This window comes from Schistocerca gregaria, chromosome 3 (genome assembly GCF_023897955.1).
Source record: "Schistocerca gregaria isolate iqSchGreg1 chromosome 3, iqSchGreg1.2, whole genome shotgun sequence".
Classification (NCBI taxonomy): Eukaryota; Metazoa; Arthropoda; class Insecta; order Orthoptera; family Acrididae; genus Schistocerca; species Schistocerca gregaria.
In genome coordinates, this window is record NC_064922.1 from 838,361,763 (window position 1) to 838,387,932 (window position 26,170).

General features: G+C 44.0%; 1 protein-coding gene across 1 annotated transcript in view; it reads left to right on the top strand.

Annotated features, from left to right (window-relative positions):
- The window catches only part of LOC126354692 (cell division cycle protein 27 homolog), a 214,188-nt gene that overhangs the window by 32,434 nt on the left and 155,584 nt on the right, over positions 1 to 26,170 (top strand). The window contains exons 4-5 of the mRNA XM_050004500.1: positions 9,804 to 10,211; positions 13,639 to 13,836. Of these exons, the coding sequence (XP_049860457.1) occupies positions 9,804 to 10,211; positions 13,639 to 13,836 (606 nt within the window). The remainder of the gene's footprint in view (positions 1 to 9,803; positions 10,212 to 13,638; positions 13,837 to 26,170) is intronic.

Below are 26,170 nucleotides of genomic sequence, written 5' to 3' on the forward strand. Positions count from 1 at the left end.
GGCGCCTTCCCTCCCCTCTCGGCGCCTTCCCTCCCCTCTCGGCGCCTTCCCTCCCCTCTCGGCGCCTTCCCTCCCCTCTCGGCGCCTTCCCTCCCCTCTCGGCGCCTTCCCTCCCCTCTCGGCGCCTTCCCTCCCCTCTCGGCGCCTTCCCTCCCCTCTCGGCGCCTTCCCTCCCCTCTCGGCGCCTTCCCTCCCCTCTCGGCGCCTTCCCTCCCCTCTCGGCGCCTTCCCTCCCCTCTCGGCGCCTTCCCTCCCCTCTCGGCGCCTTCCCTCCCCTCTCGGCGCCTTCCCTCCCCACTCGGCGCCTTCCCTCCCCACTCGGCGCCTTCCCTCCCCACTCGGCGCCTTCCCTCCCCTCTCGGCGCCTTCCCTCCCCTCTCGGCGCCTTCCCTCCCCTCTCGGCGCCTTCCCTCCCCTCTCGGCGCCTTCCCATCTTCTCACAGCACTCACCTCCCCTCCCCTATCGGCGCTCCCCTCCCCTATCGGCGCTCCCCTCCCCTATCGGCGCTCCCCTCCCCTATCGGCGCTCCCCTCCCCTATCGGCGCTCCCCTCCCCTATCGGCGCTCCCCTCCCATATCGGCGCTCCCCTCCCATATCGGCGCTCCCCTCCCATATCGGCGCTCCCCTCCCCTCCCCTATCGGCGCCTCCCCACTTGACGCCTCCCCACTTGACGCCTACCCACACCTCCCCTCTTGACGCCTACCCACACCTCCCCTCTTGGCGCCTCCCCACTCCTCCCCTCCCCTCTTGGCGCCTCACCACTCCTCTCCACCCCTCTTGGCGCCTCACCACTCCTCCCCTCCCCTCTTGGCGCCTCACCACTCCTCCCCTCCCGTCTCTGCGCCTCCCCTCCCCTCTCTGCGCCTCCCCTCCCCTCTCTGCGCCTCCCCTCCCCTCTCTGCGCCTCCCCTCCCCTCTCTGCGCCTCCCCTCCCCTCTCTGCGCCTCCCCTCCCCTCTCTGCGCCTCCCCTCCCCTCTCTGCGCCTCCCCTCCCCTCTCTGCGCCTCCCCTCCCCTCTCTGCGCCTCCCCTCCCCTCTCTGCGCCTCCCCTCCCCTCTCTGCGCCTCCCCTCCCCTCTCTGCGCCTCCCCTCCCCTCTCTGCGCCTCCCCTCCCCTCTCTGCGCCTCCCCTCCCCTCTCTGCGCCTCCCCTCCCCTCTCTGCGCCTCCCCTCACCTCTCTGCGCCTCCCCTCCCCTCTCTGCGCCTCCCCTCCCCTCTCTGCGCCTCCCCTCCCCGACTCTGCGCCTCCCCTCCCCGACTCTGCGCCTCACCCCCGACTCTGCGCCTCACCCCGACTCTGCGCCTCACCCCCGACTCTGCGCCTCACCCCCGACTCTGCGCCTCCCCTCCCCTCTCTGCGCCTCCCCTCCCCTCTCTGCGCCTCCCCTCCCCTCTCTGCGCCTCCCCTCCCCTCTCTGCGCCTCCCCTCCCCTCTCTGCGCCTCCCCTCCCCTCTCTGCGCCTCCCCTCCCCTCTCTGCGCCTCCCCTCCCCTCTCTGCGCCTCCCCTCCCCTCTCTGCGCCTCCCCTCCCCTCTAGGCGCATGCCCTCTCGGCGGCTCCCCTCTCGGCGCCGACCCCCCTTCCCGCCGCCGCCGCCGCTCTCCTCTCGGCGCCACCCCGCCTCCCCTCTCGGCGCCTTCCCTCCCCTCTCGGCGCCTTCCCACCCCTCTCGGCGCCTTCCCTCCCCTCACGGCGCCGCCCCGCCCCCTCACGGCGCCGCCCCGCCCCCTCCCCTCTCGGCGCCGCCCCGCCCCCTCCCCTCTCGGCGCCGCTCCGCCCCCTCCCCTCTCGGCGCCGCCCCGCCCCCTCCCCTCTCGGCGCCGCCCCGCCCCCTCCCCTCTCGGCGCCGCCCCGCCCCCTCCCCTCTCGGCGCCGCCCCGCCCCCTCCCCTCTCGGCGCCGCCCCGCCCCCTCCCCTCTCGGCGCCGCCCCGCCCCCTCCCCCCCTCCCTTCTCGGCGACCTGTCCCCCTGGCGCCTGACTGCTCCCTCCCCTCGGAGCCTGTCCGTGCCACCTCGCCCTCAGCCCCCCTCGCCCTCAGCCCCCCTCGCCCTCAGCCCCCCTCGCGCAGCCCCCCCCCTCGCGCCAACCACCCGCGTCGCGCCCAGCCACCCCCCACCCCCCATCGGTGTCTCTCTTTCTCCCTCATGGTGCTTCTCCCCCACTGCATGTCTGTCTCCTCCCTGTGTGTCCCCAAAGCCACTTTGTACCTGCAGTGCCACTTTGTGCCCACCCATATCCACCAACTCTGCATGCCATTCTGTCATACTGTCCACTCTGCACGCAACCAACTTGCCAGGTTGAGACTGGCACAGCATCAAATGGCAGTCGCCCCTCCACCTCCATCCAGTACAATCCTAGCCTTCCCGCCCTCAGTCTGCTCAGTCACCACCCACCCCATCGTGTGCCCGACACCAATGGCACACACTGCAATGTACGCCCCTCCCCCATCCAAACACAACTCCTGCCTGCCCCCTCTCTACCCACTCCCCAAGGTCACATCTTGCCTGCATCTCCCCAGTCACCACACCCTTCATGGCATTTCTCCACTTACCCCACTATGGTCCCACCTGCTGCCTTATGCTCCCGCACCACACTGTATCAGATTGTGCATCCCCACTACACACTCTCCAGTCCCCCACCATTCTGAGCCAGTGAATTCCCCCACCCACTCACTAGAAAGCACATGCCCCCTCCGTCCCGGCAACATGCCACCTCTGTCCCGGCAGTCTGCCACCTCTGCCGCCATCAGTCTGGAGACACTCACCGGCCGCTGCCTGTCTGGATGCATACCCGCCAATCTGAACCCGCAGAACATCTGGATGTCTACATCCACTGCCCCCCCCCCCCCCGAATGTGTGGCCAGCCCACAACCCATTATCCCAGTGTGCACCCACTCCTCACCCCCCAATCAGTCTGCACCCAGGCATTCTCCCCCTCCCCCCCCCCACCAGGCTGCACCCACACTCAGTCCCCTGCTACTCTGCACCTGCTGCCTGCCAACACGCACCGTCCCCTTGCCCCCCCCCCCACCCCCCCCACCCCCCGGCCCATCAGTTTGCTCCCAAACTCGTCCCCCCTCTACCCACTCTGTTGCCATTTTCGCCCGCCCTCACCTCACTCCCTGCCAAGCTGCATCCACCCCTACCCCCACCAGTATGCACCCTCCCATCACTAGTCTGCAGTTGGTATGACAACCTCCGCCAGTTTTTGCCTGTCCCCTTCCCTGCCAGTCTGCGCCAGTCCCACCGCCTGCTCGTCTGTGCCGGCTCTTACCCCCACACACCCTTCTGCAGCTCAACCCCCCCCCCCCCCCCCCTCCCCAGCAGCTTTGCCCTGCCTGCAGTCTTTGTTCCCCTTCAGCTGTTTGCACCACCCTAGCAGTGTTCCCCTCCAGCACCTTCCCATCTGGCAGCAAACTGCTCCCAGCAGCCTGCTGTGTCTACATGTGTCCCCCTACCAGTGCTACCAGTCTGCATTGGCCCCCCTCAATCAATCAGTGCCTGTCCCCCCCCCCCCCCGCCCCCCCCCCCAGCAAGTGTGCGTCTGTCCCTTTCACCAGTTTTTGCCTCCCCCTCACCAATCCCACCAGTTGACCCTCTCCCCCATCCATTTACATCTGCTCCTCCCTTACATACGACAGTGTGCGTCTGACTTCTCCCCCCACCCATCTGCACCTGCCACCTCACCCACCAGTTTGTGTGCCAGTCACCCGTGTGTGTTGGTCCCCCACCACTGAGCGAGGTGACGCAGTGGTTAACGGACTGGACTTGAATTTAGGAAGATAACGGTTCAAACCCACGTCTGGCCATCCTGATTTATGTTTTTTGTGATTTCCCTAAATCACTTCATGTAAATGCCTGAATGGTTCCTGATGAAGGGTGTGGTCAACTTCCTTCTCCATGCTTCTCAAATCTCTTGGGACCAGTAACCTCACTGTTTCGTCCACTCTCCTGAATCAACCAACCAACTATTCCTCCCCACCATCGTGTGCACCCCCCATCCTCACAGCTCTGCAGTCGCCTGCCGCAACTGCTGCCACCCTCACTTCACTCTCTCTCTTTCCCTCTGTGTGCCAGCTATGGCCACCATCTCGCTCTGCGCCATTCACGACCCGTCTCCATTTCTCTGACTCGCTGCTCGCTGCCCCATACCTGCACGCCTCTCTCCACCCATGTGAATACGCCACCCAGCACCCAGACCCTGGCACCCCCTTCCATGGTTGCACTCCTCTCTGCCCACACACCACACTCCTGCACCCCTTTGCCTCCCTCCCATGCCCTGGCACACCTTCCTCTCTCCTGTGAGTAGATGCATGACAACTATTGGCCTTGAGATGTTGCGGTACTTCTTCCTTTCCTCTGCTGCAGTCTTACTCACTGACTGTATTTTTCCATAGACTTTCTCTGTAGGGCAGATTCATCATTCAGCCTTGCTTGTTAATAGGACATAGATTATGGTTCTTCCTGCTGGGTTTTCCCAAGCTTTATTTTCTGATACACATTTTGGTTGACTCATTTGTTCTTCGTGTCCAGGTATGGCTTCCAATTGTTGGAAAATTGTTACAGAAGTGCAACACAAATGCTTGAGGTCTCCCAATAACTAATAAGGTAGTCAGACCATGTGGCGGATCATCAAGTGCCCACTCTGCGGTAGTCCTCAGACTGTGAAAGGGTCACTCTGTTCATGCCTGAGCTGTTACGTGCCTGCATATTCTAACGAGTAGGTGCCTGCCCCTTTGGGGACAATGGGACCACTGACAGTAGCCATCAAACCAGGTGACTATAGTTTTGACTGTGTGCTGCCTATGGGAAGTGCCCTCAATACCACAGTGGATGTTTTTCACAGCGAAAAACCCAAAGTTGTCAGCCAGTGGTACTGACTTGTAATCATTTTATGTTTAGCAAGATGCATACTGTACAAACATGTATGGCGTGTGCATTGTACTGCAGATCTTTCTGGTGTAAGTGATGACAAAAAGGGTTGATAAAAAAAATGCCAGTAAAGTCTTACTAATAGTTTTCTTCGCACTCGAACTGCAGTTTGTAACAGAGCCAGATTTTGCATCTGCCCTGCAGTATGTCTTAAATTTTATTCAGTCTTGAGTGAAAACATCATTTTGAAGCACAGCCCACCGTATTAAGTCTTCTGCAAACAGGAGTGATATGTTGATAGGTCTGTGAAAAATCCAGCCCTTATTGCAGGCTGTTAAGAGTCCTTCCCCATGGGGCAAGGACATCTTATGGCTCGCTGGGGAGCGGGTGCAGGATATTTGCGAGGGTATATCCCAGTCCATCTGTGTTGATAGGCAGCTGGCTGCCCATGAGCAGGCATTCAAACTGGAATAGCCTACCTTATTCGACAATAAGTCTAAGGTAAATTCTGTAAGGCGTCTTACTCTACCTAGACAGGCAGTAGTTGAGCACTTTATTTTTTAAAGATAAAGCTCTTTCACCAAAGGAATTCATATCTTTCATGGTCAAACAAAACAGGTCCCTGGAAATTTGGTTTGCCTTTAGAGAGAATAATGAGCACCATCTCCTGTGTGAAAAGGTCCTTAACAGTTGCGTTGTTTGGTTTTCAAGGCAGTCTAAAATGTTAAGAAAAGTTGATTAATTGAATCACACACACACACACACACACACACACACACACACTCACTAAAGTTAGATCATATTTGATACATGCAGGCACCAATAAAGGCTTTGCTGGTTTAATCTTAGATAAAGTAAGTATGGCTGTGTTTTTTAAGAAAAAAGCTGTGGTTATCACAGTTGTTGTTGTTGTTGTCGTCGTCGTCGTCGTCGTCTTCAGTCCTGAGACTGGTTTGATGCAGCTCTCCATGCTACTCTATCCTGTGCAAGCTTCTTGATCTCCCAGTACTTACTGCAACCTACATCCTTCTGAATCTGCTTAGTATATTCATCTCTTGGTCTCCCTCTACTATTTTTACCCTCCATGCTGCCATCCAATGCTAAATTTGTGATCCCTTCTTCTGGTCAAGTTGTGCCACAAACTTCTCTTCTCCCCAATCCTATTCAATACTTCCTCATTAGTTATGTGATCCACCCATCTAATCTTCAGCATTCTTCTGTAGCACCACATTTCGAAAGCTTCTATTCTCTTCTTGTCCAAACTAGTTATCGTCCACGTTTCACTTCCATTCATGGCTACACTCCAAACAAATATTTTCAGAAACGACTTCCCGATACATAAATCTATATTCGATGTTAACAACTTCCTCTTCTTCAGAAACGCTTTCCTTGCCATTGCCAGTCTACATTTTATATCCTCTCTACTTCGACCATCATCAGTTATTTTGCTTCCCAAATACTCCTTTACTACTTTAAGTGTCTCATTTCCTAATCTAATTCCCTCAGCATCACCCGATTTAATTTGACTACATTCCATTATCCTCGTTGTGCTTTTGTTGATGATCATCTTATATCCTCTTTTCAAGACACTGTCCATTCCGTTCAATTGCTCTTCAAAGTCCTTTGCCGTCTCTGACAGAATTACAATGTCATCGGCGAACCTCAAAGTTTTTACTTCTTCTCCATGAATTTTAATACCTACTCCAAATTTTTCTTTTGTTTCCTTTACTGCTTGCTCAATGTACAGATTGAATAACATCGGGGAGAGGCTACAACCCTGTCTTACTCCCTTCCCAACCACTGCTTGCCTTTCATGCCCCTCGACTCTTATGACTGCCATCTGGTTTCTGTACAAATTGTAAATAGCCTTTCGCTCCCTGTATTTTACCGCTGCCACCTTCAGAATTTGAAAGAGAGTATTCCAGTCAACATTGTCAAAAGCTTTCTCTAAGTCTACAAATGCTAGAAATGTAGGTTTGCCTTTTTCTTAATCTTTCTTCTAAGATAATTCGTAAGGTCAGTATCGCCTCACGTGTTCCAACATTTCTACGGAATCCAAACTGATCCTCCCCGAGGTCCCCCTCTACCAGTTTTTCCATTCGTCTGTAAAGAATTTGTGTTAGTATTTTGCAGCTGTGACTTAATAAACTGGTAGTTCGGTAATTTTCACATCTGTCAACACCTGCTTTCTTTGGGATTGGAATTATTATATTCTTCTTGAAGATTGAGGGTATTTCGCCTGTCTCATACATCTTGCTCACCAGCTGGTAGAGTTTTGTCATGACTGGCTCTCCCAAGGCCGTCAGTAGTTCTAATGGAATGTTGTCTACTCCGGGGGCCTTGTTTCGACTCAGGTCTTTCAGTGCTCTGTCAAACTCTTCACGCAGTATCTTATCTCCCATTTCGTCTTCATCTACATCCTCTTTCATTTCCAAAATATTGTCCTCAAGTACATTGCCCTTGTATAAACCTTCTATATACTCTTTCCACCTTTCTGCCTTCCCTTCTTTGCTTAGAACTGGGTTGCCATCTGAGCTCTTGATATTTATACACGTGGTTCTCTTATTTCCAAAGGTCTCTTTAATTTTCCTGTAGGCAGTATCTATCTTACACCTAGTGAAATAAGCTTCTACATCCTTACATTTGTCCTCAAGTCATCCCTGCTTAGCCATTTTGCACTTCCTGTCGATCTCATTTTTGAGACGTTTGTATTCCTTTTTGCCTGCTTCATTTACTGCATTTGTATATTTTCTCCTTTCATCAATTAAATTCAATATTTCTTCTCTTACCCAAGGATTTCTAGCAGCCCTCGTTTTTTTACCTACTTTCTCCTCTGCTTCCTTCGCGACTACATCCCTCAGAGCTACCCATTCTTCTTCTACTGTGTTTCTTTCCCCCATTCCTGTCAATTGTTCCCTTATGCTCTCCTTGAAACTCTGTACAACCTCTGGTTCTTTCAGCTTATCTAGATCCCATGTCCTTAAATTCCCACCTTTTTGCAGTTTCTTCAGTTTTAACCTACAAGTCATAACCAATAGATTGTGGTCAGAGTCCACATCTGCCCCTGGAAATGTCCTACAATTTAAAACCTGATTCCTAAATCTCTGCCTTACCATTATATAATCTGTTGTTTGATACCTTTTAGTATCTCCAGGATTATTCCATGTATACAGCCTTCTTTTATGATTCTTGAACCAAGTGTTAGCTATGATTAAGTTATGCTCTGTGCAAAATTCTACCAGACAGCTTCCTCTTTCATTTCTTAGCCCCAATCCATTATCACCTACTATGTTTCCTTCTCTCCCTTTTCCTACTGACGAATTCCAGTCACCCATTACTATTAAATTTTCGTCTCCCTTCACTACCTGAATAATTTCTTTTATTTCATCATACATTTCTTCAATTTCTTCATCATCTGCTGAGCTAGTTGGCATATAAACTTGTACTACTGTAGTAGGCATGGGCTTTGTGTCTGTCTTGGCCACAGTAATGTGTTCACTATGCTGTTCGTAGTACCTTACCCGCACTCCTATTTTTTTATTCATTATTAATCCTACTCCTGCATTACCCCTATTTGATTTTGTATTTATAACCTCTGTATTCACCTGACCAAAAGTCTTGTTCCTCCTGCCACCGAACTTCACTAATTCCCACTATATCTAACTTTAATCACCGAGCGAGGTGGCGCAGTGGTTAGCACACTGGACTCGCATTCGGGAGGACGACGGTTCAATCCCGTCTCCGGCCATCCTGATTTAGGTTTTCCGTGATTTCCCTAAATCGTTTCAGGCAAATGCCGGGATGGTTCCTTTGAAAGGGCACGGCCGATTTCCTTCCCAATCCTTCCCTAACCCGAGCTTGCGCTCCGTCTCTAATGACCTCGTTGTCGACGGGACGTTAAACACTAACCACCACCATCTAACTTTAATCTATCCATTTCCGTTTTTAAATTTTCTAACCTACCTGCCCGATTAAGGGATCTGACATTCCACGCTCCGATCCGTAGAACGCCAGTTTTCTTTCTCCTGATAACGACGTCCTCCTGAGTAGTCCCTGCCCGGAGATCCGAATGGGGGACTATTTTACCTCCGGAATATTTTACCCAAGAGGACGCCATCATCATTTAATCATACAGTAAAGCTGCATGTCCTCGGGAAAAATTTTGGCTGTAGTTTCCCCCTTGCTTTCAGCCGTTCGCAGTACCAGCACAGCAAGGCCGTTTTGGTTAATGTTGCAAGGCCAGATCAGTCAATCATTCAGACTGTTGCCCCTGCAACTACTGAAAAGGCTGCTGCCCCTCTTCAGGAACCACATGTTTGTCTTGCCTCTCAACAGATACCCCTCTGTTGTGGTTGCACCTACGGTACGGCCATCTGTATCGCTGAGGCACGCAAGCCTCCCCACCAACGGCAAGGTCCATGGTTCATGGGGGGAGGGTTATCACAGTATACCATCTGAATTCCAAAACAAGGAATCTTGTGGTATATATTTTGTGCAGAAATCTTGCATCTTTCAAATACCTGGAAATTCATTGGCTTTTTGCACATGTGTTGCTGGGGCTACAGAACAAAGTGTATGTATTACTAAACTAGTTGCAATACGTGTATCCATTAAAGGTTCCTCAGGTTTAACTATAAAGTAAAGACTCGTATGATAACTGTAATTGTTATAATACAAATAGTGGTATTACTGAAATGCAAGTTCATAACTTTTCTGCTGTACCTAAACACAAAAACTGTTCCTGGTGCTTAGGTGTTCTTGGTACCTAAGCACCAAGAACAGTTCCTATATGGCAAGTGGTTGCCTATTTATTCCAGTGTGTATTGTAGTAATTTATTTTATTTTGTGTTTTTGTGTGTGGTATATTTATTACTGTTATATATTTTAGGATAAGAATAATTGAATGTGTTTTGTATTTTCTCTCCATAGGCTGTCTGAAGCAGAATCTATTCTAACAGGTGGAGATCCATCTAGATCCAGAAATCTTGAAGAAATAATATCAGAATTTGGGGAACACTCTTGTTTTGCTCTCCAGATCCTTGCAAAAATATGTTTACAAACAGAACGAGGCTCCAAAGCTGCAGAGGCTTTGCGACGGGCTCTGAAACTCAATCCATTCCTTTGGCATTCTTTTGAGGAACTGTGTAATTGTGGGGAGAAACCAGATCCCCTAAGAACATTTCAGGTTTCAAATCTGGACAGTTTTATTATGTGTACTGGCAATAGCCATCGTACCACTTGTGAATATGGCTTTGGTACATCATTTGGTGGAAACACTCTTTCCTCTAATAATTCCAACACCACCCCAAATGAGGTGCAACAAAATACAGTAAACAGGTAACTATAATTGTGACTTCTTTATATTGTGCAGTGTTTGATTTTATGCCAACTTATATAGTTTGCCATTGTGGAATTTAACATCTTCCATAAAGATTAACATAAATGTAAATAATTTTCCTGTTGTAAAATTACAGTTTCAACATTTCATGGCTTATGTATTCATAAATTACCATGTAATTAAGTTATGGAACTGAATTGCTGGCCAGTACCTAACTTCTGGAGGTGAAATAGAGTGCTGTTAATAGAAAGTTATAAAAGTAAATGACTCTGTTTGTAGCTTCAGAACTATTAATTCCTCCATTAAAAGGAGACATGGCTAAGTTTGGAAAGACTAAAATGGAACGGCATGTTACCCAGACGTCAGGACAAGAGCAACTGACCTGTAGTGAGCTCCTGACCGTAAAGTGTGTCACACTATTGAAATGTGTGCTAATATGTTATTTTGAAAACTTCTATAGAGTGACTTTTATGAGGGGTGTTGTAATGGACTGAAACCCAGTTCTCAAAACATCCCAGTGACCAACTTTCCTCTGTATAAAAATGGCTACCTTAAAATTCTCATTTATATTAATAATTGCATCTTGAAGGTTGAGACAGTGTATATGGTAAAATATACAAATTACTCTGTGCGTGCGTGCGTGTGTAAGTAAAAAAAATAAAAAAGTGCCTAGGGAAGTTTTTCGTGGTATATATCTCAATGAACTGGCAGCTAATAGCCATGTTCCATTCCACATTTTCAAATTTTGCCAACTTATTATTGCATGTCATTAGAAATTGGCGGATATAAATTTATGACAGTTCCACTTTTTTAAATAAAACTTCCTAATGTAGTACATCAGTCTTGGCTCCTGTGCAGTAATACTTATATGACGTGGTACTTGCTCTCCATTTCATCCCCTCTGCTGTTTTCATCATGCTGGTGGAATCCTGGTTAACTTGTGTATCTAGTTTTCATCTTAATAGATGTAGGGTACCCACAAATTCCAAAAGTTAAACAATTACTACTTGCAAGATGGTGTATTTTTCTACGTGCTAAGTAGGATGATATTTTCAGGGGCAAGTTTTGTAAATTAGCAAACTTGAAAAGTAAACTAATGGTACACATTCTGAAGCTTGTATAGGTAGCAAGCACACAATTTCTATGGAAGGAGAATTTGGCAGTTTCGTGCATTATTATGAAAAGATGTGAACCTATAGCTGGGTGCCCATTAAAATTGTAAGGGAAACAAATTAGTGTCAACCTTCTTCATGTAAGTTGCACAGCTTATAGATGTATTAAAGAAAACTGCTTGAAAAAAGAAATTGTCAGGGATATTTCTCTGCTGACTTTGAGTTCATCTCGTCTTTACCTTCTTACATCATAAATAAATCCATTTAGCCACAGTGTTTTATTTTACGAAAAGTTTGCACATATACTTATCCAATTTTTGTGTGTATTTTTGCTTGTCTTGTAATTAATCATTATTCCTCTCTTCACCACCTTTCCTAATTATGTTATGATTCTTTTAGTTTCTCCTGTGCAGATGATGTTGAAGTTCTCTGAATGAGTCTTCAAATGGACAAAACATGAAGTGTAGCTATCAGTCATGTTCTCACCAGACTTTTTAATAGTTTTAGATCATTTAGTCTTGAGAGAAATTGCCTCGGAGGAAAGAGGAACAGTGAGTAGTTTTGTAGTGTGGTTTTCCTTGGACTGAGGTCACTGCTTAATCCCTTAACTTATTCATAAAACTTGTTTTACAAATAGTGCTCTAAAAATTAGTATTTTTTGGTTAATGTCCCTTAATGAATGAAATTACATATAGGCATATAAAGATAGTTTTAAAAGCTCACAATAATGAGTTACAAATGTTTAAAGATCACCTTTAATAAAATCCCGAGTTAATCGTGCAGTGGTGTTTGAGTAAAGAATCTTCTGTGTAGATATGAAGTCAAACAATATACATCAGTGATTCCTTCAACAGAAATGTTGGAGGATCTGGCTGGAGCACAGTAGACATACTCATTTATTAGCACTGGGAAGCACTTGCCAATCATCTGACGAACTTGCATGACTTTGTCTCCATTGAAGTAACATCACTTTCTTCTTCGCTTTCTTAGCCTCTAAATTCAATGTCAAACTCAGGATCATTATAGACACCCCTTTTGGAAGCATTGTCCGAATGATATACAGGACAGAGGCTGAAAATGCGTATTTCATCATCAAGTATCCAAAACTACACACAGCAAAGACAATATTTAGTGCCAACCACCAAACTAAAACACAATAACAATGTTACAAATTTAGGTATGGATGCTTTTGAGTGGCCAGACACTTACCAGTGCTGAAATGGATATAAGTGAGGTTTTACTTTTTCAATGTCTGTTTTTAGTTGCCCAAGTATACTCGGGATTAAAAATTTCTTTCAAAATAATAAAAACTAGGTGACTTCGAGCTTAATGTTAATGGTTTAAAAAAATGCTAATATTCAAAGAAGACTCTACACATCAATCTTTAATGTTCAGGTGGTTCAGTTTCAAAGGGATAATTTAATCATCAAGTACACTCCTGATCTCCATCAGTGTGGGAAAAGAATATTTCTACAGTACAAAACCTACTGTAGAATGGATACCTGAGGTTATTCCACTATGTGTATGAATCCTGTACCTGTTTGTTTCCTCCTCCCCCTCCCCCCCCCCCCTTTTCCCTGCAGTTATCACCATGTTACAGTATAAAATAAAGTGACAAAGGATTTTTCTTTGTGGGTATAGTACAGCTTGACAGTAGAGCAGGTACTGCATAGCACCTTTAAGTGCAAAGAAAAGCTTATAATAATTTTAAGAACTATTGCATCTCACTACATTAAATCAGAGTATGTCAATGAGAAAATAGTGACTGCTTTTATCAGTCAGAAGTGGAAACTCAAAGAACAGTCATGAATAGTGTATGGGACAGTACTTGCTGCCTCAGACTGCAAAGTGTTTAAACTCACTGGACTGTGGCAAAAACCCTTAGATAATTATCTAATAGTAACAACATTCTAGATGCAGTAAGCAGCTCACTCCCTGCAGTTATGGTGTCGCCTATTGACTTGGCTTTGCTCCCAAAAATGAAAAAAAGAATAGCATATGTTTATTGGATGAAAGCTTAAACAATGTCCCAAAAAACTAGGGTGGAAATTGCTTTCTGTGCATTTTTGAAAGCTGTAGAGTGTAATAAAAAATATTTTGTAATTAAAGTAAAATAAAACAGGTTGTGTCATAATAATTGCTTTGTGTCCTATGTATTTCATATTTTTCCCTCAGAAATTAATTGTGGCATCTGTCAGATTTTATTTTTACCATTGTTTTGTATGTTTTTTTTCTTCTTAATGTTTCTTTCATATTTAGAACAAAATGCAGTGATAAGTTTATTAGTCTGGTAATTTAAAATTTAATATTTTAGCACTCCTGTACAAAATTCCAACTGCTTTAATACTGCGTTGACGAGTGTTAAGGTATTTACACCAGATGACAGTCCGTTGGTACATAACACTTTGTGCTCAGCTCTGTCTGGTATAGGAGCACTTTCAAACTCAAGAGGGAAGCAGTCACGGTTTAGAGGCAGTATTCTGTGCAATAATGTTAGCCCTCTGACACCAAGGTATGTTCTGTGGTAAACTTCATGCATTAAACTTAGTTTGTGAATAATGCTGTACTCTATTTATTGTAGTTAGTGTATATTTAATTCAGTTTATTGCTGTGTTCTGAAGTGTGTGTTTCAGTTTGTGACTTTGGGATTGGGGAAAATGTGAATGGGAGGTTCATTTGATGTTGCTACTTCTCTTAAATGGGGATTATGAGAATCTTTGTTATTGTAGATAACTTCATGTGCCATCTGCCTGCCCCCCCCCCCTTTCCCCCATCCTCGCCACTCCCTGAAATCATGTAATGTGAAGGTTCATTTACTGAGCTTCAGGATGTACTTTGTACCATTTGTCTGCTGATTTATGGAAATCCACAAATGTTTTAATGTGTTTCAACAAAGATATGGACTGATGACAACAAAATGTTATTTGCACAGGATTTTTTTTACCTGAAGATAGGTTTCTTGAAATGACAAAAAATGTTAATAGAATGAAGTTTTCATTCTGCAACAGTGTGTGCTAGACAAAGACTCGAACACAGGACCTTTGCCATTTGCAATCAGGTGCTCTACCAACTTAGCTACCTATGCACGACTCGTTACTCTTTCTCACAGTTTTACTTCCACCAGTACCTCATATCATACATTCCAGACTTCACAATAGTTCTCCTGTGGAACTTGCTGGACAAGCATTCCTGGATATTGTGGAGACATGGCGTAGCAACAGCCAGGGGTTGCTTCCAGAATGAATTTTTCACTTTGCAGTGGTGTGTGCACTGATATAAAACTTTCTGCGAGTTTATCTGGAGAACTTCTGTGAATTTTGGCAGGTGCAAGATGAGGTACTGGTGGAAGTCAAGCTCTGAGGATGGGTTGTGAGCTGTACTTCTTGGGTTTCTCAGCTGGTAGAGCACTAGCCTGCGAAAGACACAGGTGTCCCAGTCCACCACAGAGTTGTAATCTGCCAGGAAGTTTCAAAAAATGTTTGCCTTAAACAGTTAATAAATGAAAATATGCATCAAATCCTCAACAGATATTGTGCCAAAACATGTCTGTCAGCAGCTGTGAAACATAAAAGTGCCATAAAACACAGTGGCTACATTAGTATAAACAATATATAAAAACACATTTGTAGATTATGATATAAAGCATATGTACATATTTCTTTATTTGGGCTATAGGTCTTAGTTTGCTTATTTATTTGGTCTTCTACCTATGATAGCATGTACTGGAATAGCCATGTATATTGTTTTTGTGCACAAATAGAATAGTATGTAATTTTGAAGACAAAATTGTATACGTTAGATAAATTTGTTAGTACACGTGAAAAACAAGTGACTGTGTGATGTTGAACAATTTATAAACACATGTATTCATTCACTTAGTGGAAAGGATGCCCTAAATACGTCTGTCAGGATTGTTTAAAGAGCTTTGTGCCCTGGATAGCTTTTATTTTCAAATTGCATTTGCCACAAATTTCCATTGCCACATGGAATGGGCACTTCTGACATTTTTGTATAAAGTAGTTTCTCTTATATAAGGTTGACATGATTTACTTATTGTACTTCTAATTAGTGTTCTAATGGCCTTCCTCTGAAATTTAAATTTATTGAGTGCTGGAGGAGTGTTTCCCAGAATGCTCCAAGGCTGAGGTGTGACTGGGTATAAGCAAAGTAAGCATGAAGTTTCCATATTGGTGCGTAACTTTTATGGTTTTAGATCATAACGCCTTTGTCTTGGCTCACAGTTAATGACCTCCGTATGTTTAATCCATTTCAAATTGTCTTGCAGTGCAACACTAAGGAATTTTATTACAGCGCTACCTTACGCTTGACCATCCTTAAATAAGACATTTTGTTTGTGTGGATTCTTATTTTTTTTTGGTATGAAAGTTCGTTGTGGCAGTCTTATTGGTTCCAAAAATTAACTGATTATGGTCTGCCCAACATCAAAAATGCTTTATGGGACAATTTATCGACTGATTCCATTCCTTGCTGTTCTCACATTTTAGTAGAACTGTCATATCATTAGCAAATAAGACAGTTTTGTATGCATCAGTACTTACATTCAGGTCATTAGTATAGAGTAGAAAGAGCAGGTTTCCCCACAATGAAGCCTTAAGGTACAGCATATTTGATTGTAGCATATTTCTCAGTGCTTCAGTGACTGCTTTGCCCTTATGATCACTGCACCTTGGTGAGATCACTTGTTTATGATTGTCCAGGAATAATCCATATGTATGAAGGGCCTCATGTGCCATAGTGTTCAATATTAGTAAGCAATTTTTCAAGTTTGACCATGTCAAATGCTTTTGACAAATCTAAAAAATCAGTGATGTTAATCGTACATTATCCAAAGAGTTAATGTACTATTAAAACATTCACACCTTGCTGTCTTTGCTGATTTTGCCCTCCCGAATCCATGCTGAGATGCAAATAATATATCATTCTTTTCTATAAATGAAATCAGTTTTTTGTACGTCATTTTCTCCAGAACTTTTGATATGCTAGATGACATGGCAGTTGGCCTATAGTTGTTCTTGTCATATCCCATCCCCCTCCTCCCTTCTTGTGCACAGGAATGACTTCTGCTGTTTTCAGTGACTCCGGAGAAGCCTTTGATTGGAGAGAGGAGGCACATAGGTATTGAAGTTTAACAAGAAAATTCACAAAATGCTGAGAAAGCAGATATTGTTGCACTGTTGGTTCTTTGTTGACAGGCAAAAGTTAGTAAAAATTTGTGTGTCAGTAAAAAGATTTCAAAAGTTTCCACTGTTTTACCATAGCAAAAGATGTTGTCAAGAATCTGAGAAAATAATGGTCCTATAAAAATCACTAAGCAGGCCAAAGGCTTCTATACAGTCACTTTCTGACCACTCTGTTGTGGCAGTAGAAGACAGTGAAAGGAAAAGCGAAGTTTCAAATTTCACTTAAAAAACATTCACACAAGAGGATCATACAGACATACTATAGTTTGACTGATGCAAAGATTTCCATATGAAGGACATAGAAAGAGGTATCCTTGGCATTGGGAAGCAACTGAAAGAGTTCAAAGAAAAGCCACCAGGTCTGGATGGAATCTCACTTTCTTTTTACAGAGTGTACTCTCTTGCATTGGCCCCTTAGCTTGCATTTCTCACAAATATTTGGTCTAGCACGAAGTTCGAAGTGACTGGAAAAAGCGTAGATTACTCCTGAAATTAAGAAGAGCTTCTGGCCTCTTAGTGCATGTATGGCAAGTATTTGGTCCAGCACAAAGTCCGAAGTGACTGGAAAAAGCATAGATTACTCCTACATATAAGAAGAGTAAAAGGATGGACTCGCAAAATTACATATGACTATTCTCAACATTGGCTTCATGCAGAATCCTTGGGCTTATTTTAAGTTCAAATATAATACATTTTCAAACAATGGAAAAACTAGAATGGAATATCAACAATATTATGAAAGGGGTAGATTACTACTAACAGTAAAGATGATGTGTTGAATTTTGGGCAGGCACATTGAAAGCACTGTTACAAATTTAGCTTTTGGCCAAAGCTGTCTTCAGAAAAGTACACACACACACACACACACACACACACACACACACACACACACACAGAGAGAGAGAGAGAGAGAGAGAGAGAGAGAGAGAGAGAGAGAGAGACCTCATGCAAATATGACCAATCTCCACCAGTCGAGCCAGTCCAATAGCTTTTTTGGAGACAGAAAAGCTTCTGTCCACAAATCAGCATGGATTAAAAAAAAATCACTCATGCAGAACTCAGCTTGTCTTTTCCTCACAAGATGTCCAGCAAACCAAGAAGGAAGGGCAACTGGTAGATTCCAAATTCCTCGCTGCAGACTGTTGACATAGATTGGAGCTCACTGAATGAGTTCCCATATATGTAAGTGTCTTGAAGATTAAGTAATTGAACTCGGTCATTGTCCTGGACAGCAGGCGTTCATCAGAGACAAGGAGTGCCCCAGGGAAAATGCCAGCCTGCTGTCAATATAAACAATCCTGTAATGTTCAAATACAATTTTAGTGGTGTGCTGCTTGACACAGTCACATCAACTACATATCCAGGCGTAGCTTTGTCCCTTACAAAGTGATATGAAATGAAACCAGCACATAAGGTTGTTTGTGGGAAAGATGAATAATTGACTTTGGTTTATGGGGATAATAGTGGGAAAGTGTAGCTGATGTGTGAAGGGAACTGCGTATAGAATCTTCAAATAACTTAAGGGTTTGCTGCCGGGTGAGGTCGTCGACCACTGCCGATATTTCGACAGGAGTATTGTCTACGTATATAAAAAAACACGCAGGTTTCAAGGCTGCTGACTCCAGAATCCAATGCGCCTTCCTCAAAATCCTCCATAAACAAATTGGCCACAATAGGTGACAATGGGCTTCCCATAGCAACTCCATCATTCTGTTCGTAGTACTGACCATTGAATAAAAAGAAAGTGGAAGTCAGCACATGTCGAAACAAATTTGTTAACTTGACACCAAACTTAACCTCAATTAGCTGCAACGAATCAGAGAGAGGAATGCGAGTGAAAAGAGAAACCACATCAAAACTGACTATAATATCAGTCATTCAAATGCAATCCCTGCAATTAATGTAAGAAATCTGCAGAGTTCTTAATGTGGTGTTCACACCAACCTACTAGTGGGCTCAACAAACTAGCAAGATGTTTAGCTACATGATACATCGGAGCACCAATATTAGAAACAATAGGCCTCAAAGGGACAGCCTCAGGGAGTCCATATAATCTAGGTGGATGCCCAATTGACGTGACTTCCTCATATTCATCAGCTAAAGGAGAAGTGCTGGCAGCACCTCAATGCCCTCCGCTGCCTGAGCAACACCTACTAGGGTGCAGATCGGTCTATGCTGCTGCAACTTTACAGAGCCCTTGTTCAATCCCACCTTGACTATGGGAGTCTGGTTTATGGTTCAGTGGCACCCTCAGCGTTTGTTTACTCGACCCAGTGCACCATGGTGGCATTTGACTGGCAACAGGAGCTTTTGGGACAAGTCTGATGAACAGCATCCTGGTGGAGGGCAGAGTCCCTCTATTGAAGGTTAGGCGTGCACAAGTGCTCGCCAGTTACATTGCACATGTTTGTAGTTCTCCTGTGCATCCGAATTCCAACCGCTTTTCCCATCCACGGCAGTTCATCTAATGCATCAGAGGCCCAGGTCAGGGCTTAAGACTGCGGTTCACATCTGATCTATTCTGTCTGAAGTAAAGTTTTTGCCTTTACCACCTACACTCGAGGTCCATTCACGTACACCTCTGTGGTGTACACTAGGCAGAAGCTTTGCCTGGACCTTTCACATGGTCCTAAGGACTTAGTTAACCCCGCAGCTCTCCGCTGTCGCTTCCTCTCGATTCTTGACATGTACTGGGACCATGAAGTGATTTACACTGACGGCTCGATGTCTGTTGGTCACGTTGGCTTCGCATATGTTCATGGAGGACATATTGAACAGGACTCCTTGCCAGATGGTTGCAGTGTTTTCACTGAAGAACTGGCAGCCATTTCTCGTGCTCTTGAGCGCATCTGCTCGTGGCCTGGTGAGTTGTTTCTTTTCTGTACTGACTCCTTGAGCAGCCTACAAGCTATCGACCAGTGGTACCCCTGCCAACCTTTGGTAGCGACCGTCCAGGATTCCATCTATGCCCTGGAACAATCCAGTCGTTCCATGGTGTTTGTGTGTACCCCCAGGCCACATTCAAATCCCAGGAAATGAACTTGCCGACAGGCTGGCCAAACAGGCTTCACGGAAACCGCTTCTGGAGATCAGCATCCCTGTAACTGACCTGCGATCATTAGTACGCCACAAGATTTTTCAGTTTTGGGAGATAGAATGGCATAATCTCAGTACGCACAACAAACTGCATGCCCTTAAGGAAACAATGAATGTGTGGAAGACATTCATGCGGGCCTCTCGCAGGGACTCTGTGGTTCTCTGCCGGCTCACTGGTCACATGTGGCTAACACATGGCTACCACCTCCATCACGGGGACCCACCTTGGGGCCACTGTGGCTCTCATATGACTGCTGTCCACATTTTGTTGGACTGCCCACTTTTAGCCACTTGGTGGCGGACTTTTAACCTTCCCAACATCCTGCCTTTGGTGTTGGGCGACAATGTCTCAACAGCAGATTTAGTTTTATGTTTTAATCGTGTTTTTTTATTTATTTATTATTATTATTATTATTATTTTCCTAATCGTACCATCTAATGGTGAACACTTAGCCTTCTCTGGTCGCCACCCTCCCTCCCATTTTAAATCTGTCACACTTTCTTTGCATTTGTTTGTCTTGGTTGTCGTCTTTTCCCTACATGCGTCATCTCGCCTTGTCTTTTTGGGGTGGACAATTTAATGTGTTGCAGAGTGGCTTTCATCCTCTTTTATTATTGGGATTAGCCAGCCCAGACCATCTGCTCTATGGTTGTAGTACCTTTTTCTACTTTTCCTTGTGGTGTATGTTTTCCCCATTTTTTGTTCATTCAGTTCATTTTCTTTTTAGGTGTGGTGTTGAGTGTAAGGTACCTTGAGCCTTTCTTGCATCAGGAAAAAGGGACTGATGATCCTGTAGTTTGGTCCCTGTATACCACAAACAAACAAACCAACCAACCAACCATCCATCCATCCATCTATCTTTGCTTAGTATTGTTATAAAAGGATCAGTGGTCCACATTGTCTGCTCTGCCATGCGGTAGAGCAACGAACAGTACATGGCACCTCTCATCCTAGTGTTTTACTGCTACTTAATTGAAAGAACAGCAGGCTTTCAAGTTTTTGTGTGTTGTATATCTATTCTTCTGCTAGCATGTTGTTTGACACATCAGTCACTATAGCTTCAGTTTCAAAGAAGTGAAAGAAAAGCCTTACGATAGCAGACTACAAAGTCTATTAAGAAATAATTTTTTGCAGATAAGTAAATTTATGTGAAAATTTATCTCAAAGCATTTATACAATAAAATTCCATTTTCTCTGTTCTCAGAAAAGAAGTTTGTTCACTACAAACATTAGATACAGGATGAACACTTCAAATTGCACCGCAGATATTGCGGAAATGGAAAGTGCTATTGATGTGTGGTTTTCACAGAATAAATTGGTAGTCAGTGGCTCATATTGTTAGCCAGTCGGCAGATTGTAATAATATGTAGAAAGTGTGTTTTTTGTGCAGACATAAGTTTTTTTTTCTTTTTCTAATGGAACAATGTCTCTTGACAGTTACAAACTAAAAGTAGTGTAAATTAGAATGTCAGTGGTGTTTGTCGCAGGATTCTAGTGTGAGCTGTTTACAAGATACTGTATTTTGAAAAGTTTCCACACGGACACTTGTACAATATCTGTAGTTGCAAACACTAACTAACAACACTAGTGCATACATGGATTCTGACCAGTAACGAGACAATTGACCATCACAGGTTAAGTTCAAAATGACCACCGGATGTAGCAATACGCGCTCAGAGTTTGGTATGGAATGATTACTGCACTTGGGCTAGCATTTCAGCAGAGATGTCTGAGCAGATTGCAATAATGCGTCATTGTACATCATTGGCTGTAATTGATACGTCCTTGTAGACAGCATCTTTCAGCTTTCGCTGCAGAGAAAAGTCTACAGGCATCAAATCCAGGAAATGGGCTGGCCAAGATACAGATCCTCTGCGTCTGATCCAACGATTTGGAAATAATTCATGAAAACATGCTGTAGTACTTTGTGCACTATGTGGCGGACAGCCATAACGTTGGTACCACAGATTCCTTCTAGTCTGCAGAGGAATGTCTTCCAGCATCTGTGCAAGACAAGTCTATTAGGAGGCAGAGGCTGCAATACATGCTTGCATTCAGTTCTCCGTCTATGAAAAGCAGTTCTATGAACTGATGGTTCACTATCCCATACCGCACATTTACACTCCGTGGACACTGACGGTCCATCTGATAAAGCCAGCAGGATTTGTCAGCAGAACTGTAGTGCGTGTTTTAGCAGTTTACATGTCCATGATTGCTAAATGTGGCTTCATTACTAAACAAGATACGTGATACATCAGGAGTATCCTGTTACAATGGCCATGTACAGAAGTTAACACAATTCCTGTAATAGTTTCCATGCAGCTCTTGATAAGAGAGAGATGTGCTAGCAATGGAACCTTTGTTGGTGTAGAATACTTAAGACACTTGCCTGATTCGTGCCACTTCCTCGGGTGATTACATGGGAGCTTACATGTAGATTGGCTGCAACAGCAGCAAGAACATTAATTTCCTTCTCTTCTGTCATCACTTGTTTTCTTCGGCTACATGGTCTAGGTGTTATACTGCAACTTTCATGTAACTGGTTGAAGAGATTAATAAACAATTGGCAAGATGATAGATGTATGTTGGGGTACCGACACACTCCTTACACTTTGAGCATGTTGGCTTTTTCTGCATTGGTAAATCCCATTGTCCACTCACAACCTACTGCTTGGTCTGTCACACACTTGACTAGCAAGTCGCAGTGCACTCAAGGAACACACAAGCACACTCTAAGCAAACATATCATCATCTTACCTAGCAACTTAGCAGCTTGAACGGCACAAACAAGTGTCAATGTGGAAACATTTCAAAATACACTTATTTTGTAGGCAACTCGCAGTAGAATCTTGCAACAGATGCCGCTGATATTGTTATTTACCCTATTTTAAGTTTGTTAATGTCAGTAGGTATTGTTACATTTAAAAGAGTGTATGTTTGCTCAAAAAATACACTTGGTAATGACAGGTAGAATCTGTTCATTGGCTAACAGTAAGAGCCCTGACTATCAATCCATTCTGTTGAAACTACACATAAATAGCACTTCCATTTCCGCAATATCTGCAGTGCAAGTTTTAGGTGATTCACCATGTATATATTGGGAAACAGGAAAATATTACATGTGGTGAAATTAATGAAACATGTATGGGAGATACGGAACCATTTTGAATCCCAGTTACTGATCTTTTGCCATTGCAACTACTAGTTTATGAAATAGGATAGTGTTGTGGTGGAAGAGCACCCATTTACACATTAATCTTGATTTTTACAGCTTCAAGTAACTATGCAAATAGACCAATAATACAATTTTATAAGAGCAAGTGCTGTTCTATCCTTCAATTCCCATAAAAAGTTGTTACAGTTGCCTGCTTTGTTTTTCATTGATAGTCCTCGGTGTTGACATACTTTGTTGGAAAAATTTGGTGGTGGTGGGGTGAGTTAAACACTGACTGCTGTAAATGATGTAGCCGACAGTTGCACAGTTGTGTTTCACAGTTCTTTACTTTCACTGTTCACAACCTCCCAATATTGCACAGTTGATATGGCCAATTCACTATTGGTTAACTTTTGATAAACCTCATTAATAGTTTGCAGGCAAACATCAGCATACTGCTACAGTTAACTGTTGAACATCTATGAGCTGTAAAAACCTAACCACACAGTTTACAGTCTTTCAAATAAATTGCAGAGACACTTTCATTGTTTTAACACACAGCCTGTTGGTGTTACACTTATTTCACAATTAAGTTGATGCATTGTTGTTTATCTAACCAAATAAATAATTAGAATTAAATAAGGGCTGGTTTTACTAATATTTTTTGAATGGAGCCAAATAAATACTTTAAGAATCCTAGCAGTCCTCCTTCCAATTGTTTAGAATTATTACAGAATTTATTTTTGTTTATAAGTCAACAATAGAATTTAGGTCACGAAACAATTGCTGATTTCCTCCTATGTTGTTGTTGTTGTTGTGGTCTTCAGTCCTGAGACTGGTTTCATGCAGCTCTCCATACTACCCTATCCTGTGCAAGCTTCTTCATCTCCCAGTACTTACTGCAACCTACATACTTCAGAATCTGCTTAGTGTATTCATCTCTTGGTCTCCCTCTACGATTTTTACCCTCCATGCTGCCGTCCAATGCTAAATTTGTGATCCTTTGATGCCTCAGAACATGTCATAATAAACCGATCCCTTCTTCTAGTCAAGTTGTGCCACAAACTCCTCTTCTCCCCAATTCTATTCAATACTTCCTCATTAGTTATGTGATCTACCCATCTTGTCTTAAGCATTCTTCTGTAGCACCACATTTCGAAAGCTTCTATTCTCTTCTTGTCCAAACTATTTATCGTCCATGTTTCACTTCCATACAAGGCTACACTCCATACAAATACTTTCAGAAAAGACTTCCTGAGACTTAAATCTATACTCGATGTTAACAAATTTCTCTTCTTCAGAAACGCTTTCCTTGCCATTGCCAGTCTACATTTTATATCCTCTCTACTTTGACCATCATCAGTTATTTTGCTCCCCAAATAGCAAAACTCTTTTACTACTTTAAGCATCTCATTTCCTAATCCTATGATTAAGTTATGCTCTGTGCAAAACTCCACAAGGCAGCTTCCTCTTTCATTTCTTATCCCCAATCCATATTCACCTACTATGTTTCCTTCTCTCCCTTTTCCTACTGACGAATTCCAGTCACCCATGACTATTAAATTTTCATCTCCCTTCACTACCTGAATAATTTATTTTATTTCATCATACATTTCTTCAATTTCTTCGTCATCTGCAGAGCTAGTTGGCATATAAACTTGTACTACTGTAGTAGGCGTGTGCTTTGTGTCTATCTTGGCCACAATAATGCGTTCACTATGCTGTTTGTAGTAGCTTACCCGCATTCCTATTCATTATTAAACCTACTCCTGCATTACCCCTATTTGGCTTTGTATTTATAACCCTGTATTCACCTGTCCAAAAGTCTTGTTCCTCCTGCCACAGAACTACACTAATTCCCACTATAACTAACTTTAACCTATCCATTTCCGTTTTTAAATTTTCTAACCTACCTGCCCGATTAAGGGACCTGACATTCCACACTCCGATCCGTAGAATGCCAGTTTTCTTCTTCCTGATAACGACATCCTCTTGAGTAGTCCCCGCCCGGATATCCGAATGGGGGAATATTTTACCCAAGAGGACGCCATCGTCATTTAATCATACAGTAAAGTTGCATGCACTCGGGAAAAATTACGGCCGTAGTTTCCCGTTGCTTTCGGCCGTTTGCAGTACCAGCACAGCAAGGCCGTTTTGGTTACCATATTTACTCTAATGTAAGCCGCACCTGAAGAATGAGACTCGAAATTCAAGGGGACAGAAAAGTTTTAGGTTGCACCTCCAGATCGAAACAAAAGTTGATCCATTGTAATATGAGACGCAGTTTAGGTCGAATGAATGACGATACAGCTACAGTAGTTTGGTTCAAGTCGTAAGCTTAGCAGTTAAGCTATACCAGGTAGCCATTGCAATGCGTCAGGCACTCCGTCCGTATTTATACGGGTACCCTTCCTTTTCCACGTGCTTCGTTAGGTTTGAATTGATTGCTTATTTTTCTTTGAACTGATAAGTGCCGTTCTCTTTGTTATAGATGTTTACTTGTCACTCTAAGCTGAAAATGCATTACTGTACTGTTATGCATTGTTTGTTGCATTCTGGTAATGAGTGTTTACGACCAGTCGCCGCTCGCGGCATGCCTTGCTTTTGTGCGCGCTAGCGCAGCTTACAATAAAAAAAAAAAAAGAGGAATCGTCTCATTAGCGAAACAATGGCAAGAGACAGCTATTTGTTGTTATATACACTAATGCTTTCTTTGATAATGATCAACATGAACCAAATAATAGACTGCCTATGATAGATGTTCTGAACAAGAGTTTGGCGAAAATTTTTCTCTGAAAATCTTTGTAGACGCCTCTGTAATACATTACATTCTGCACAGAAATTAGTCATCTTAGATTTAAAAATATAGTCATTTGCCGTGCTTCATTTCTGACTGTATCACTATTAGGCATAAGAATAATTCGAATATAAACATGACATGATATGTATATTCTTCCTCGTTTGCTGTTGTCTCACTCTAGTTTCGTAGTTTATTAGGCAGACAGGATTTAAATGAGATAGCAGCAAACACTAAAGAATACAAGGCAAAATGTTTATATTAGTATTATTATTATGGTGAAGAGAATACTGCACGTGATGCACAATTCATAAAAATTCCTATTAGCAACCATCTCTTCTCACAGGTAGGAAAAAATTCAGAACGTAGAGTTAGCCAGATTGACAAACATCCCAAACAGTCTTGTCAGTCGGATTTTCATAGTACATTGAAATGCTGCTAGTTTCAAATGTGACTAATACGCAATTTGTATCTGCTTCGTTGGGTAATGCAGTGGTCGAAACTCGAGGCTGAGAAAAAAATCTCGTCTTCCACTTTTTTAATTTATTTACTGACGCAATGGTTTTGGCGCCAGTATTTATCTTTGTGCCTGCAAAT